Genomic DNA, 15,781 nt, shown 5'->3' with positions numbered 1-15,781 from the left:
TCTTCATTTTTTTTTTTTTTAATTTATTTTTTACTTTTTGGCTGCACTGCATGGCATGTGGGATCTCAGGCCCCTGACCAGGACTGAACCCATGCCCTCTGCAATGGAAGTGTAGATTCTTAACCACTGGACTGACAGGGAAGTAGTGAAGCGAAAGTCGCTCAGTTGTGTTTGACTCTTTGTGACCCCATGGACTATACAAGTCTCCATGCCAGAATACTGGAGTGGATAGCCTTTCCCTTCTCCAGGGGATCTTCCCAACCCAGGGATCAAACACAGCTCTCCTGCATTTCAGGCAGATTCTTTACCAGCTGAACCACAAGGGAAGCCCAGTCCCTACAGCTTAAATCCCTTGATGTTGCCAAATGTCCCCTGGGGCAAAAGAGATCTTGACTGAGAACCACTGATTAGAAGATAAGACAGTATAAACTAGAGCACAAAGTATGTAACTAAATGCTGTAGAAGTTCTCAAAAGATGAGCCCCCAGTGGCCTCCTGTCCTTTTCATCTATTCACTGCATTTGTCCTGCCAATCCATCTCCCAAAACCCACTTTCTCGGCAGACAACAAGCACAGCTTGTCTGTACTTCCCTACCCTTTCTTTCCTCAGCCCTCAGCTCCCTGCAATCTGACTTCTGTCCCTTGATTCCTTGAAACTTCTCCGCCATGACTTTCTTCCTAATTGCCGAACCCAGTGGACATTCTCTTTCTTGCCTCTATTGCGTGAATCCTCCATAGCCTTTTCATGCTATCGACCATGACTTTTGCCTTGAAACTCTTGCTTTGGTTTCCAAAATGCCAGCATTTTTGGTTCTCCTCTTACTTCTCCTATATCATTTTCATCACCTCCTTTACTAGCATCCTTTCCCTTTAAATCTCAGTATTCCTCAGACGGAATTCCCACCTCAGTCCCCTTCTTATCACTACTCTTTCCTTAGTGGTGTCCTTTATTCCAATGACTTTAACCATCACCACTGTGTTGGTCACTCCTCTGTTCTGCTCTTTAGCACAGACCCCAGTCCTAGGCTCTGGGAGGTATAGCCTGCAGTCTCTGGGCACTTCCTTCTGCATCCCAGTGGCGAATCACTTCTAGCAAGTCGGTTCTTATCTTTCTGCAGTTCTTTCTCATGTCTAACTGGCTACAAGGTCCTTGAATATGTCGAGCCTTTCAATTATTTCTTTCAATGATCTGAACGTAGCACAGTGCCTAGAACTTAGTAACTGGTTTATGGTAACTGTCTTTTGAGTAAGTAATGGATGTGCTTGTTCTCTTTTCCCCTCTAGGATGAGTAGGATTTGTCTACTCATGTTTAAAATAGAACTCTCTTTGTAATCCCCAAACTTGTATGCTTCAAGTCTTCTCAGTTTAAAAAAATCATTATCTACTCAACCGTTCACACCCTCATAACGCAGAATCATTAGGATCTTCCCTTTTCCTCATCGTCTATATCTGATCCATAAGGAAGTTATGCAAGCTCTGCTTCAAGCCATGTCCTAAATTCCACTCTCTATCACCATATCTGGCACTATCACTTTGGATGCTGTGCAAGCCATCATCATTCCTTACCTGTTCCATGGCTAAACCTTTTGTTTGTTCTGATTTTGCTACTGTCCCCCCTGCACTTCATAAAGATCTTTCCAAAACATCCATCAGGTTATCTCACTCTCCTCCATAAAACGCTCCATGACTTTATTACACTTGGACTATAATCTAAAAATTTACCAAGGCACTACATCATTACTTGGCCCCTTCCAACCTCTCCTACCCCAACTCCAAAGCCAAATCTGATTCCTATCCCCAACTCCTTTATATGCTCCAGCATGAGCATTTTTTTTATTTTATTTTGCTGTTGCTCCTATCCACCAAGGTTATTATTCTGGCTCAGGTTTTTACACTGGCTGCTCCTTCTGCCTGCAATGTTCTTGTTGCTCCTTCTCAACCTTCAAATCTCTGCTCAAATGTCTCTTCCTTAGAGAGTCACCCTATGAAAATAAACCCCCTACAGACATTCTCTAACTCCCATTCTGCTTTATTTCCCTCAAAGTATGACTGCCAACTAAATTTATATTAAAAAAATTAACTTCTGTCCTGCTATTTGCCTCTCCTGTCTGCTGCTGTATCTCTGTTGTATAGTAGAATAACTGGCCTATGATAACTATTCAGCAAATATTTGTTGGCATAATGCGATCCCTATGCCCAAAGGCATATCTTTATTGATTGCTAATGATTATTCGGAGAAGGTAATGGCACCCCACTCCAGCACTCTTGCCTGGAAAATCCCATGGACGGAGGAGCCTGGTGGGCTGCAGTCCATGGGGTCACTAAGAGTCGGACAAGACTCAGCGACTTCACTTTCACTTTTCACTTTCATGCATTGGAGAAGGAAATGGCAACCCACTCCAGTGTTCTTGCCTGGAGAATCCCAGGGATGGCGGAGCCTGGTGGGCTGCCGTCTATGGGGTCGCACAGAGTCGGACACGACTGAAGTGACTTAGCAGCAATGGTTATTAGGTCTGTGAGATGGTAGTAACACTTCACTAAGAGAAGACAACTTTATTAAATGAGAACTAGCGCCTACCTCTAAAACCTGTATACCTATTAGCTACTGACAAACACCTCCTCCATGACTAAACATAAACACCCTTGCTGTTTTTGATGTTAAGTTCACCCTCTCTTTCCTATGGCAAGTTTTGATGACTATGGAAATAGTCTTGAATAAAGTCTTCTTTGTCATTTTTAACAAGTGTCTGGTGGCAACTTCTCTTTAACACCAGAGACCAAATATTTACCTACTTGGCCTACATAAATTCATCTAATGAATTTTCATTGTTCCCTACAGAACCTTCAATTTTTTTTTTTTTTTTTTGCAGTAGGAAGAGTCAAAGAGAGGCATTGCCTGTCCTCATGACTGAATACTATGGTTTCTCAAGCATATACGGGAAAAGTCAGGAAGAATACAGGCTACATGATTTTTTTATCACCTTTACAAAAGCTATTACTTATTCATTTTGTCACATTTATTTTCAATTGTTCTTGTGGTGACATTTTAATGAATAATACAAAAGCAATGCACAATTCAAAATGACACCCCAAACCTCCCAAACAAAAACACATTCAGTATATAAAAAATGATCATTCCTCCCACATTCTCTGCCATATAGTCCACTTAATTCACATGCAGTCCACTCCCAACTATGCAGCTGACTTGAGATTATATGATCATACCTGCAACATCAAACTCAATTTCCAGCGTGACCTTGCTTGTGATTGAAGAGTCTCGGAGGAGCTGATTGGCTTCCTCAAAGGTGCTGTCTTCAGTTGGAATTCCATTAATGGCCAGCACTCTGTCTCCAATTTGAAGCACCCCACATCTAAATTTAGAACCAGACATTACAGGTTGTAGACAGAGTAAATGATTTTCAAGTTGACATTGCCAAGATCCTTTCAATATAGCATTTGTTCTTGTTTATTCATTGCTGTGGGGCATCCTATTAGGTCAACTGCTATGTCTTACATTCTTTTTTTCTATATAAAAATATAGCTGATTTATTATACTGTGTTACTTTCAGGTATACAGCAAAGTGATTCAGTTATATGCAAGTCCAACATTCTTGTATTTCATGGCTACCAATGTGAACAAAGGAATCTTGAAATATCCCAGAGAAGTAATGCATAATTTAGCACCATGATATTATTATAATCTGACGTGAACCAATATACAGTAATGATGAATGTGCATTCCCCATGGCAGAGAAATTATCATGAAGTTTTGACTTCAGAGATTTTTTTTTTTTGTAATGGATTTTTTCTTTTTAATTAATTTAGCCTCTAGTCCCCGATGGACAAAAATCTGCTAAAGGCACCACCCAGGCTCACTATTTTTCTCAAACCTGATCAAGAACATAAAATTTTATTGTCAGAACAGAGAGTTCATCTCATCTTGCATTTCCTGCATTGAGCACTGTTCCATAATTTATTAGCCAGTCGAAGATAGCCAGCAAGAAATGCAGGGCAGAAAATGATGCTGTGAAAGAAAGGATCTCACCTCTCAGCTGGGCTGTCAGCTTCAATATAGGAAATCAGAGGTGGAGAGGAGAGGGTCTCTGTAGCAAACACACTGCCCTGCAGTTGAATCCCAAATCCTGTGACAGGATCCGCGGTCAGCACAACCTCTGTGGTTTCTGTGTGAACGACCTGCCCAGCCAAGCCCACGGTGCTAGAGGCTAACGACACTAGAGGAACAAACACACACAGCAGAAATGACTTTAAACTGGAACAGGCACCAGGAAGGCCAGTGTTTCTGAAACAGATCATGTCTCTGGAAAAAAAAAAAGCCCACTGTTAATGGTGGGACATGAGGTTTTGGTCTTTAAGCAAAAGTTTAACTAGAGCTGAATGGGGTAAATGAATCGCCCAATATCTGTCACATCTAAGTCATAGCATCAGTGTAGCCCCTCGTCACACCCACCTCTCATATCAAGGACAGCTGTGGCAACTGTAGGAAGAGCATGGTCTTGGGGTCAGGGTACCTGGGATCTAGTCGTGGCTCAACCACTAAGAAACCAGCTGGGTGACCTTGGGACTAAGTCATTAATCTCTTTCCTATCTAGGAGAAAGGGGGTTGGGCTAACTGATCTAACTTTTCCCCCCTACTTTAGATATTTGTTCCTAAGTTTCTAGCTTTTTACAAAAAACTTGACCTTCAGGTTTGAAGAAACAATTGATCTAAGTCTGGCTCCTGAGGTGGTAAGGATGTAACTGGTCATCAACCTTCATCTATCATTGGCTTGGCATGATGGAGTCATTTAAATGACTTTTATACATTTCCACTTTTCTAATACATGGTCCTATTTCAGCATTTATCAGTTTTTTATTTTCCTTCTTGTCTCGTCACTAGACTCTTGAGTTCCTTAAAGACTGGAACCAGATCTTTTCCCCTCTGAAATTCCAGTGCCTGGAATTTCCATGGCTAAAGCCATGTGGGATGAATCCGGTTCTATAACATCAATATTTTCCTTTTTGGAATCAGCCCTTGGTCTGCTGAGTTACGGAACGAGACTGGTCCTTCAGGACTCCAATTCTTCTACCATGTGGATCATTCCAGCATTCAGGCTGACACTGCAGAGGATGGTGAGGTGTATCCTTTTCCCATGAGGAGTAAGGAAAATCTACTTCTTCTTAAGAGGCACTGTCACTGTTCTTTCCCAGCAGGGTTAATGTCACTGAGGTTAAAGTGGCCTGCTTTAGGAGGTGAAAGTAGCCTCCAACCCTCATCTTTCTATAGACGGTGGCTTACAATCCCAAGATCGGACACATAATCAAATGTCAATTCAGATTGGGTTTTCTAGTGTGGCTTTGTTAATATCACAACTGTATTCTGAATGCTCTCCAGATCACACATTTTGTTATTGGTGGCACAAAACCAGTAGAAGGTACCATTTCATGTCAGCAAAAATCTGGAGGGTTGCATTTCTTTCCAGTTAGTACTCATAGCAGGTGGGAATATAATATTAGAACATCACCCTTAGGCAGATGGCACTCTGTCTTCTGAGTGAAGATTTTTGGACTTCAACAAGTATATTTTACTTTATATGGAACTTTCTATAGGTCCACATTAATATTTTTTCCATTTACCATCCCAATTTGGCATAGACTTTTGGACTGCTCAACTGGAGTTAAAAGTCTGAATTGTTAAGTCAGCTGATTACCATTTCCACTAAGAAAGAATCAAGAAGGAATAGGTCACTTTAATAGTAATGGGGGGATTAGTTTAGATTTAGCAAAGACTTTCTGAGGGAAAGACGTGCTATATTTTTCTGAAACAGAAGACAGTTGAGGAATTTCATTTTCTAGAAGGTTTTGAAAATAGAAATAAGTATTAATTCATATGGGTATCATTAAATCTATAACCTCTACCTGGAGGCAAGCTGAGATGGTAGAAATTATGAGGACATTTAATTTAGAATTAAAAATGTATTAAACACTGGTTTTATAATTTTATGAGGAGTACAGGATTATATTAAATACCTTAGGATTTTACCATTAACTCTGAAAGTCCTCTGACATACTAGAATCTGTTCTTTGAAATAGTACAATTTCATTGGAAATTGCTTGTACTGATTACTAACACATATTAAAGTCTTGAAAATGACCAATAGAAATAAAGAAGATAAACTACAGATTTAAAGATGATAGGCCAAAAAAAAAAAAAACCAAACTAATATTACTTGGAGGAGAAAAAGATAAGTTTGATTATCCTGCTTCATTAATGTGGTCAAAAAGCAGGAGAAAATAAAAGTTATTTATGAATTACAACCGGGTAGTTTAAACTTCTGTATAATGCATTCTCTCCCTCCAGCAGCAAAGCAGCAAATACTCCTGCCAGGTATTGGCTCTGGTCTGTGGTGTGCCCGCTTCTACTTACAAGTGAAGATGGAAATGACCACACTGCTGACGTGCTGTGTTTGAACACTGCTAACGCGTGTGTGCCAAGGTTGTGTTCGGGATTTACATCTGCTCTGTCCTCTTCTCACTCCTTTCTGGAGGGTTCTGCAGGAGTTCACCCTGTGTTTTTGTCAATCCTTGTGTTTCCTACTGTAAGGAAAGGCCAAGTAATGGGAGGCCAAAGATGACTTCTTAGCTCTGAGGTTTAAAAATCTGCCAAATGTTTTCTTAATTTAGATAGCTGTGAAATTTATTGTCAGATATAAAAAGCATCTGAAAAGTATATAGAGAAATGGACCTCAAAGATTCTCTTTTTAAAAAGGGAAAGCACAAACACAGTCCCCCTACTATCACAAATTCTGTAGTAGAATTTCCCTCATTTGGGGAAATTGTAGGGGTCAGTGTATGTGGACTACAATGGAGAAGCCCCACCCTGGGTAGACCACCTACACGATCATGGTATCTCCCCTGCCAGGTAATTATCAAAGATTTATTCATATACTGTGCTTACAATTATTGGATTCTGTAACTGAAGACCTATATCTCACTAAGTGTTCCATATTAGAGTGCACATTGTACATCACATGATCCAGTTCAGGAGACAGTCGGAGTGGTCAACAGCTCCCTCCTCCAAATAGGGGTAGGGCAGCTCTTAAGCTGACCCCTTCGAGAGCTCTGTGCATGGTCATTTTAAAAGCTTACCATGAGCTGCCTTTGAATTCCGGTTGTTTTTCAGGGGCTGGTGGCAGGCACAAAAATTGTTAGGTTGTTTCATTCTCTTCCTTTCAGCTCTTTCCAGTGGTGCCCTCCCTAGCAGTAAGCGATGACCACAGAAGAGGCAAGGATCATTCTGAGAACGTGTTGTAAGGTCTACCCTTTGCTGCAATTCAGGCAGACTGCAAACAGGAAAGCGTCTACACTGGCCCTGTGTACCGGAGCAGGAAGCTGGGCGGAATAGCCAGATCCACTGCTCAGTCATGCCCCGCCATCACAGGGGATGATGGGCTTCTGGGAGGGGCCTTGATCCTCTATGGCAGAAAAAGGGGCAGCTCATGCTGTGGGGGAAAGGTCAGTAAGAATACGGAAGAGGTGATAAGTGGGTTCCCTCTGTGACATGGCTCTGCCACGTCCCAGGGCTTTGTGACACTCCTGGAAACCGATGCTGGGGGTACTTAACATTTTCCCTGGGACACAAACATGACTTTCCTCTTTTAATCCTTGTAACATGCTGTAACAGGCTTCCTGTATTTTCCTCCTTGGTCAATAACAGAGAATGTTTTAATATTTATGTGAGAAAATTTCATTCTTTTCTGGCCATGTCCTTCCTTTGTATTAGAAACATAAGTAAGAATTTTTTTTTTTCTTTCTGTTTTGCTCTGGCCTCTGATCACCAATACAGCTAAGAGTTTTTTATTGTATTTGTTGTGACTTTACCATGATTCACCATCCATACAAATGGCCTGGTTGCTATAGGAACGTAAGTATTAGAAAAGGGGCAGTAAATGGTGGCACCAAATAAAGACATAAATAAAGTGGTGGAAATAAACCATAATATAGTGAGAGTGGCAATAAAAGTTTTATTATCTGTTATTTGGGAAAACCTTTACCTCTAACGTGACCATACCAAGTTCAAGCAAAAAATAAAAAGATAAAACTGAAAAACTAAATCCTCAGTTTTCTTCTGATTTTGGAAAATTAACATTAGTTTCTTAGGTCTTTCTGAAGTGGGAATAAAAGTTTATAGCTTTCTGAATCTTCTTGTTTGATTAAAATATAAAATGTATAATTTCCTGAGATACACATAAATCCTGGCAGATATATGGTCAGTGGTGCTCTAGTGGCTAATGTCTACAGAGAATGCTAAGAGCAGATTTCTAGAACCAGGTTTCTGCTTATACTTCTATTATGTTGGAGAATAACGTGCTGTTTTAAGAGAGAATTTATCACTAGGTTATGGGTATTGGTGACAGTGTGGCCTTGGCCTTGTTTCCTACTACAAAATTCAAGATGTATAAATATCAACCTGCAATAGCCAAACAGATTATCATTTATTTGTCATGACTAATGTCCTTAATCAACCTAGCAGTCTTACCTAACACAAACAAATGTTTAGCCATTAAAGCAGAAGCGCAAACATGAATGCATTTGTTTTAATTGCTCTTCCCTGATGAGGGCTGTTAGCCTGCTTTCTCAGTAAGCGGTGCTGCACATGAAGCCATTTTATGTAAAAATTTCATCTACAAATATCCACTACAAATCCTGATTCACTATATGGGAATATTCAACATCTATATTATGCCTAAATGGAAATGTGGTGAAATATGCCTAAGTCTTGGAGCAGTGTTAATATTTCAAATTTAGGCACCATAATAGCAAACACGTAAACTATTCAAAAAAGCTAACAATTAAATAGTGCTTACTATTTACTATGTATTATTGCAGCATATATATACATCATATTATATATTGCATATATATAATTATAATACTTATTTTATTGGGTAATTGTGAATATTATATGAGAATATATAATTATTCATGCATACATATGAACATATCATATATATATGAATATATAGTCTAGAACTTATAGATGTTCAAGCTGGTTTTAGAAAAGGCAGAGGAACCAGAGATCATATTGCCAACATCCGCTGGATCATCGAAAAAGCAAGAGAGTTCCAGAAAAACATCTATTTCTGCTTTATTGACTATGCCAATGTCTTTGACTGTGTGGATCACAATAAACTGTGGAAAATTCTGAAAGAGATGGGAATACCAGATTACCTGACCTGCCTCTTGATAAATCTGTATGCAGGCTCAGGAAGCAACAGTTAGAACTGGATATGGAAAAACAGACTGGTTCCAAATAGGAAAAGGAGTTCGTCAAGGCTGTATACTTTCACCCTGCTTATTTAACTTATATGCAGAGTACATCATGAGAAACGCTGGGCTTGATGAAGCACAAGCTGGAATCAAGATGGCTGGGAGAAATATCAATAACCTCAGATATGCAGATGACACCACCCTTATGGCAGAAAGTGAAGAAGAACTAAAGAGCCTCTTGATGAAAGTGAAAGAGGAGAGTGAAAAACTTGGCTTAAAGCTCAACATTCAGAAAACTAAGATCATGGCATCTGTTCCCATCACTTCATGGGAAATAGATGGGGAAACAGTGGAAACAGTGTCAGACTTTATTTTTTTGGGCTCCAAAATCACTGCAGATGGTGACTGCAGCCATGAAATTAAAAGACCGTTGCTCCTTGGAAGGAAAGTTGTGACCAATCTAGATAGCATATGAAAAAGCAGAGACATTACTTTGCCAACAAAGGTCTGTCTAGTCAAGGCTATAGTTTTTCCAGTAGTCATATATGGATGTGAGAGTTGGACTATAAAGAAAACTGAGAGCCGAAGAATTGATGCTTTTGACCAGTGGTGTTGGAGAAGACTCTTGAGAGTCCCTTGGACTACAAGGAGATCCAACCACTTCATCCTAAAGGAGATCAGTCCTGGGTGTTCATTGGAAGGCCTGATGTTGAAGCTGAAACTCCATACTTTGGCCACCTAATGTGAAGAGCGGACTCATTTGAAAAGACCCTGATGCTGGGAAAGATTGAGGGCAGGAGGAGAGGGGGATGACAGAGGATGAGATGGTTGGATGGCATCACTGACTCAATGGACATGAGTTTGGTTGGACTCCGGGAGTTGGTGATGGACAGGGAGCCCTGGTGTGCTGTAGTCCATGGGGTCACAAAGAGTCGGACATGACTGAGTGACTGAACTGACTGGCAATAATATATATATATATATATATATATGCATTTTCATATAATCTTCACAATTACCCAATGGGGTAAGTACTATAATTAGCCTCACTTTGTTGCTAAGAAAGCCAAGATATAGAAAGCTTAAAAATCTTGCTCAAGGTCTTACTGCTACAAAGTAATGACTTTGGGATGAGAAGAATCTGGGCTCATCACCAGTTCACTATGCTGCCTTCAACTTGTTTCTTTCAAGAGTAAATAATTTACCCTCTAGTGTTAGCTAAGAAATATCTAGAAGCTCCTTGTTCGCATTTTGACTAAACTCAATCTTCCTTCCATTTACCTATATTAAAGATGACAAATCTTATATTTGAAGGGATATGCACATCAAAACCAGGAATACACCACAGCAGTGGTTAGCCATGGTTTCCTTTGTAAGCAAACCTTCGCGTTCCTGTAACATGAAGAGACCATTTCCCAGTATGGGTGATGGCCAGTCTTCCACACTGCTGGTGGTGCTGGGAGGCCTGGCCACAGACCCATTTCTGAAGATGACTCTCTGGCAAACAAGCTGAAGAGCCAATAGATCCAACCACCTCTCTTCACAAGAATGTTTTCTCTTTAACACCAGTCTTGAAGTACTTGGGTTTAGCTATCTTTAGGTAGCTTAAGTGGAGAAGGCAATGGCACCCCAGTCCAGTACTCTTGCCTGGAAAATCCCATGGACAGAAGAGCCTGGTAGGCTGCAGTTCATGAGGTCGATAAGAGTTGGACACGACTGAGCGACTTCCCTTTCACTTTTCACTTTCATGCATTGGAGAAGGAAATGGCAACCCACTCCAGTGTTCTTGCCTGGAGAATCCCGGGGATGGGGGATTCTGGTGGGCTGCCGTCTATGGGGTTGCACTGAGTCGGACAGGACTGAAGCGACTTAGCAGCAGCAGCAGCAGCAGCAGCAGGTAGCTTAAGAGTGTTCCTTACTTTATCTCCATAGTAAACACAAGAAGAGATCCCATCTTCTTTGAGTTGTTTTTATGGGAAACACAATCATGGCCACCAGAAAAAAAAAAATACAAGAAACACTTACCTCTCTCTACACTGGTTAGATCTGGCTGGAAAACTAGGTGTTCTCTTTCTTTAAAACTTACATGATTATGATGAGAGATTATGCTCTGCCCTCCCACTCCCACAAAAGAAAAATTCAGGAGTGATGTGTTTCTTCCCTTTTTCCCTAAGGCATTTGATCACCCTTTCTTCTTTACATGGACAAGCAGCTATCCAGAAGCAGGCCGCCAACCACATCTTCCTAGTTTTTCCTAGTCTGTAACATGCTTGCCTGTCCCAGAAGATCATAGTTCTAAGAGTCGTAGTTGAAATTCCTAGTCTTTAGGATACCTGTTGTAAAGATAAGGATCCTTTCAATCTTCCTGACACTTAAGTGGGTAACAGATAATATGTTACGGCAGTGCTTGTCAGTGGAGCAGGTTCCCTGTGAAAGTATTAGAATCTTGAGGTATGAAATACAGATTGAAAAGGCACATTTAAGGGGAATAAGCTATAGTTTGAAAGGCATGTTTAAACTTATTATAGTCTTTTTTTGCAGGGATGGTTCATGAAATATGAAATTTATAATGCTGCTGCTGCTGCTAAGTCATTTCAGTCGTGTCCAACTCTGTGCGACCCCATGGACTGCAGCCTACCAGGCTTCTCCGTCCATGGGATTCTCTAGGCAAGAACACTGGAGTGGGTTGCCATTTCCTCCTCCAATGCATGAAAGTGAAAAGTGAAAGTGAAGTCGCTCAGTCATGTCTGACTCTTAGCGACCCCATGGATTGCAGCCTACCAGGCTCCTCAGTCCATGGGATTTTCCAGGCTAGAGTACTGGAGAGGGGTGCCATTGCCTTCTCTGGAAATTTATAATAATACTACACAAATACATGGGACTCATATTTACCAAAAGGGGATACAGTTTTCAGAGTGAGTAGGTGGACCCAGCTTTAGTCAATAAGAAACAAAGAACAATGGTTTTATGTTCAAAGGTACCCAGAATATAAGGAAGGAGTCTTAAAGAAAAAAATTACATCTTTGATTTTATCAGATCAAAAGAGCAAGAAAAAAAATTCAAATAAAACGTTGTAGGCAAAGGTAGTACGAACTAACCCAGTCTGAAATTGTATGTGGTGCAATTGTTATGTCGATAAGGGATATCATTTCAATGGTCTTTGGCACAGGGTAGTGAGCTACTTATCTTCTTCCTGCAAAACACTCTTCCTATAGGTTTCCTTACATCCAAGATGCCAATGGACCCACAGGTTTTTTCAGGCCAAAAGACATCGGTTAACATTTCACTTACGTGAGCTTTTGAAGTCTTTCTTTTTCAGTCGCCTCCTCATCATGGTTCCACGTGGGCTAGTGGAGTAGAGGCTTCGAGGCAAAGTCCCCATGTTCAGGGAACTCAGGCTGTATGCACTCATGGAGGTGGGAGAGAAGGATGAAGACACCAAAGCTGCTGTAAGAGAGTGAAGACTTGGCACAGAGCATTCTCAGGGGGCGTGTAAGCCTGCCACACCTGTCAACCAGCAACAATCCAGAAAGACACACAAGATGCACAGCAATGGCTAGTAGGTGGCTCCAACCAATCAGAGACCAAGTCTCAGGAGCCATGGAGACAGTGCTTTAGAATCTGTGTTATAAGAGCCCAGAAATGCCTAAGGAGCAGCATCGATCTCCGTAAGTACAATGCAACACAGAGAGGCTCTACGAGTTTTGCTTTAGACAAAAAAAGAAAACATTAAAGCAAGTTTCTCCATAAACAACAACTCAATGCTTCAGATACATAATCTCATTTTCATAGACAGCTTCTGGCATGAATTTCACAAGTGGTTCCATATACACAAATAAGGTCTGAGAACATTATCTTCTATATACTATTCTTCATTGCTATTTCCTGACCACACATAAATCATTCTGAACATTTACATCCTCTCTTAACAACAAATGCTTTCTGATGGAAAAGACAGACTTAAGAGACGACAGAAATGAGAAGTTGCTACTACAAAAAAAAAAAGACACCACACCTATGAAACCAAATATGGTATGAATCAGATGAAGAAGGCATGAGAAGCATATAATTTAAGTAAAAGACCAGGAGGAGAAAGCCTGGAACATTACGAGGGCTGTTTGGAGGAGGCGCTTTCATGACTGTCAGGGCCGGCGCTCTGCAATGGTCAGGGTGGAACGAGTTATAGTGATGGTAGGTGTGAAGGCTGCAGTGGTTGCTGGCCCAGAAGTCCCAGGGAAGTGGCCTGTCGCTCCTCTGAATTTTCACTGCCCACATGAAGTGATGATGAGAAATAAGAAAAAACAAACAAACAAAGAACCAAAAAAGAGGAAAAAGTAACTGAACTGCACAAATAAAAAGTAACAACAACAACAAAAAAATGAAGCCTGCTTGCACAAAAAAAGGAAAAAAACTGGCTTTGCCCTTTTCTCAGTGGTCAGCAAAACCTATGATTAACACCAGAGATGGTAACTTTTCATCTTCCCAACAATAATGCATGTCTTTCCCCAGCCCATTTTTTTCTCCTTTTAAGATGACTACTGAATCAATTTCTAATCTCCCCCTGTGCTTCACAGCAGAGATTAAAACATTTTTTTCTTTAACTTAAAAGTCAACCCTGCAAGATCTATGGCACAAGATTAGTAATTAGAGATTTGCAAATCTTGGCCAGTTAGTAGCTCTTGTTTTGAGAAAAAGAAAAGAATGAATGATAAATTATACTGGCTCCTGATTCAAAGGAGGTACTAGTCACATATCACAATTTACTGCTCTGACATTTTAATTACACTACTATTCATCACTTGAACTACAATAAACTATTCTATCAGGATCTTATCCATACCCTAATAAGAAGATGCAAGTGTCAACATACTTTACAATTTGGGGGGTATTTTTAAAAGCTGTATTTATATTTGAAAGAAGGCATTTAATTATTAAAACTATTTCAAATATTCTTGTATTTTTTAAGATGCCACAAAATTTTAATAAAGCTAATTTCAAAATGCTGGTGTCCACTTTATGTTTTAAAAAATGTATATCATACTTCCATTCTAATTTCAATATTGTTTGATTTGACTTTCTACTCAGTGGTCTGAAAGTATGAGCGCTTTTATGTTTGTTACTATATTGATTGGAAAATTTTCACTTAACTGTCTTAAAGAATGAAAAATAAAATATGGACTTTTATCTCTATTGTCATGATTCTAAGACTAGGTGCCTTACATATGAATGAATTTGCAGTATTTATTCATGGAGTGAGGTCAGATACTCTAAGTATTTAAAGGAGAGTTCTTTGGGTAAGAGTTTAAATTACACCATCAGTGACATCAGCCTCATTGACACATCTCAGCCTTTCTGGAATGAGACAGATCATGGAACAAAAGCATGAACAGATCACCACGGGCTGAGGCCACCTGTATTTCCGTTCCAGTTTCAACCCATCTTCTCTATCAGACCTTGACCAGTTACTCAACCTGTCTAAGCCACAGTTCCCTCATTATGTCAAGTAGAGATCACAAAAGCATCTATCCCAGAGGCCAACTGTTGAGAATATGCACCAAGGTGCTTAGCATGGTGCTGGCACACAGAATAAAAACTAGTGACTCTTTATTTAATAGCATTGATACCATATACTTTCTATCTACTTGCCAATGAATACTTTTTCTTTTTTTTTTTAAGGAAACAGGTATATTTCTCACTCTACAAATTTCATTCACTGGACACAAGTTGAGAGACTGAGAAATCTGCAGCACACTTTCATGGCCACCATCATTTTGTAGTCCTGAACATATGGTCTTTTGCTTCTATATACTTCAGTTTCTAGTTTTGGGATTTATCTCCCTCTCCACTAGTCTACTTTCAAGCTACCAAGCTACCATCTCCTTCACCTCGACCACTGCCAAATCTTCAGACTTGGCTCCCTGGTTCATCTCTTACCTACCAACCTTCCAGGATCCATAGTACAGAATATTTTAAATACATAAATTAGATGATGCAACGCCCATTTAAGGTATTTCAATGGGTTACAGTAACAAAGAGAATCAAATGTGAGCCCTACTTATCTCTCTAGCTTCACCCCTTCGCACACTTCCTACTTCTAATATTCTCCTACCTGTTTACAAGGCTGGCTCAGGTGCCAAGTCATTCTGACCTCCCTGGATGAAGAAGTTGTCTCTCCTATGTTATTCCATTGCTTTTTTATTAATATATTCCTCATAGTTGAAAGGGCTTTATTGATTTAATATACTTTTAATGCTTGTCTCTCTAGACTGGAATGTAAATCCCATGAGAATAGGAATCTACTTTGCTTGCCTTGCTCACTAGATGCACTGTGGCAACTAGAACAGAGCCTGGCATATAATGGCTGATGAACGAGTGAATGAGTGAAGGAACACATGCGTGAATGAATAAGAATATCAGCCAGAGGGTCCATGTACACACTGTAGCAGCATTTTCCTTGTGATAAAGAGCATTTCGAGGCAAGTCTCTTTCGCCATCCTCACTTTACTTTTGGGTG

At 40.2% G+C, this 15,781-nt stretch overlaps 1 protein-coding gene and 1 non-coding gene across 23 annotated transcripts in view; both read right to left on the bottom strand.

The window, feature by feature from the left end:
* Positions 1-15,781, bottom strand: part of GRIP1 (glutamate receptor interacting protein 1) — a 754,369-nt gene that overhangs the window by 93,344 nt on the left and 645,244 nt on the right. For 8 of the 22 annotated variants that reach the window (XM_086400138.1, XM_086400118.1, XM_086400137.1 and 5 more), the window contains exons 10-13: positions 13,377-13,532; positions 12,559-12,714; positions 4,046-4,232; positions 3,226-3,371 (exon numbers count right to left, since the gene is read on the bottom strand). In XM_086400138.1, the coding sequence (XP_086256264.1) occupies positions 3,226-3,371; positions 4,046-4,232; positions 12,559-12,714; positions 13,377-13,532 (645 nt within the window). The remainder of the gene's footprint in view (positions 1-3,225; positions 3,372-4,045; positions 4,233-12,558; positions 12,715-13,376; positions 13,533-15,781) is intronic. The other 14 variants (XM_086400127.1, XM_086400124.1, XM_086400141.1 and 11 more) reach the window with 3 other exon arrangements.
* Positions 6,763-6,927, bottom strand: LOC147371888 (U1 spliceosomal RNA). Its single transcript, XR_015165009.1, has one exon. It is a non-coding gene; the product is annotated as a U1 spliceosomal RNA (small nuclear RNA).

The sequence above is a fragment of the Bos grunniens genome, chromosome 5, assembly GCF_055505025.1.
Source record: "Bos grunniens cultivar Pamir isolate PY7600 chromosome 5, Bosgru_T2T1.0, whole genome shotgun sequence".
Taxonomy (NCBI): Eukaryota; Metazoa; Chordata; class Mammalia; order Artiodactyla; family Bovidae; genus Bos; species Bos grunniens.
The sequence above is the reverse complement of the archived record's forward strand: the minus strand, read 5'-3'. Positions and strand labels throughout refer to the sequence as shown.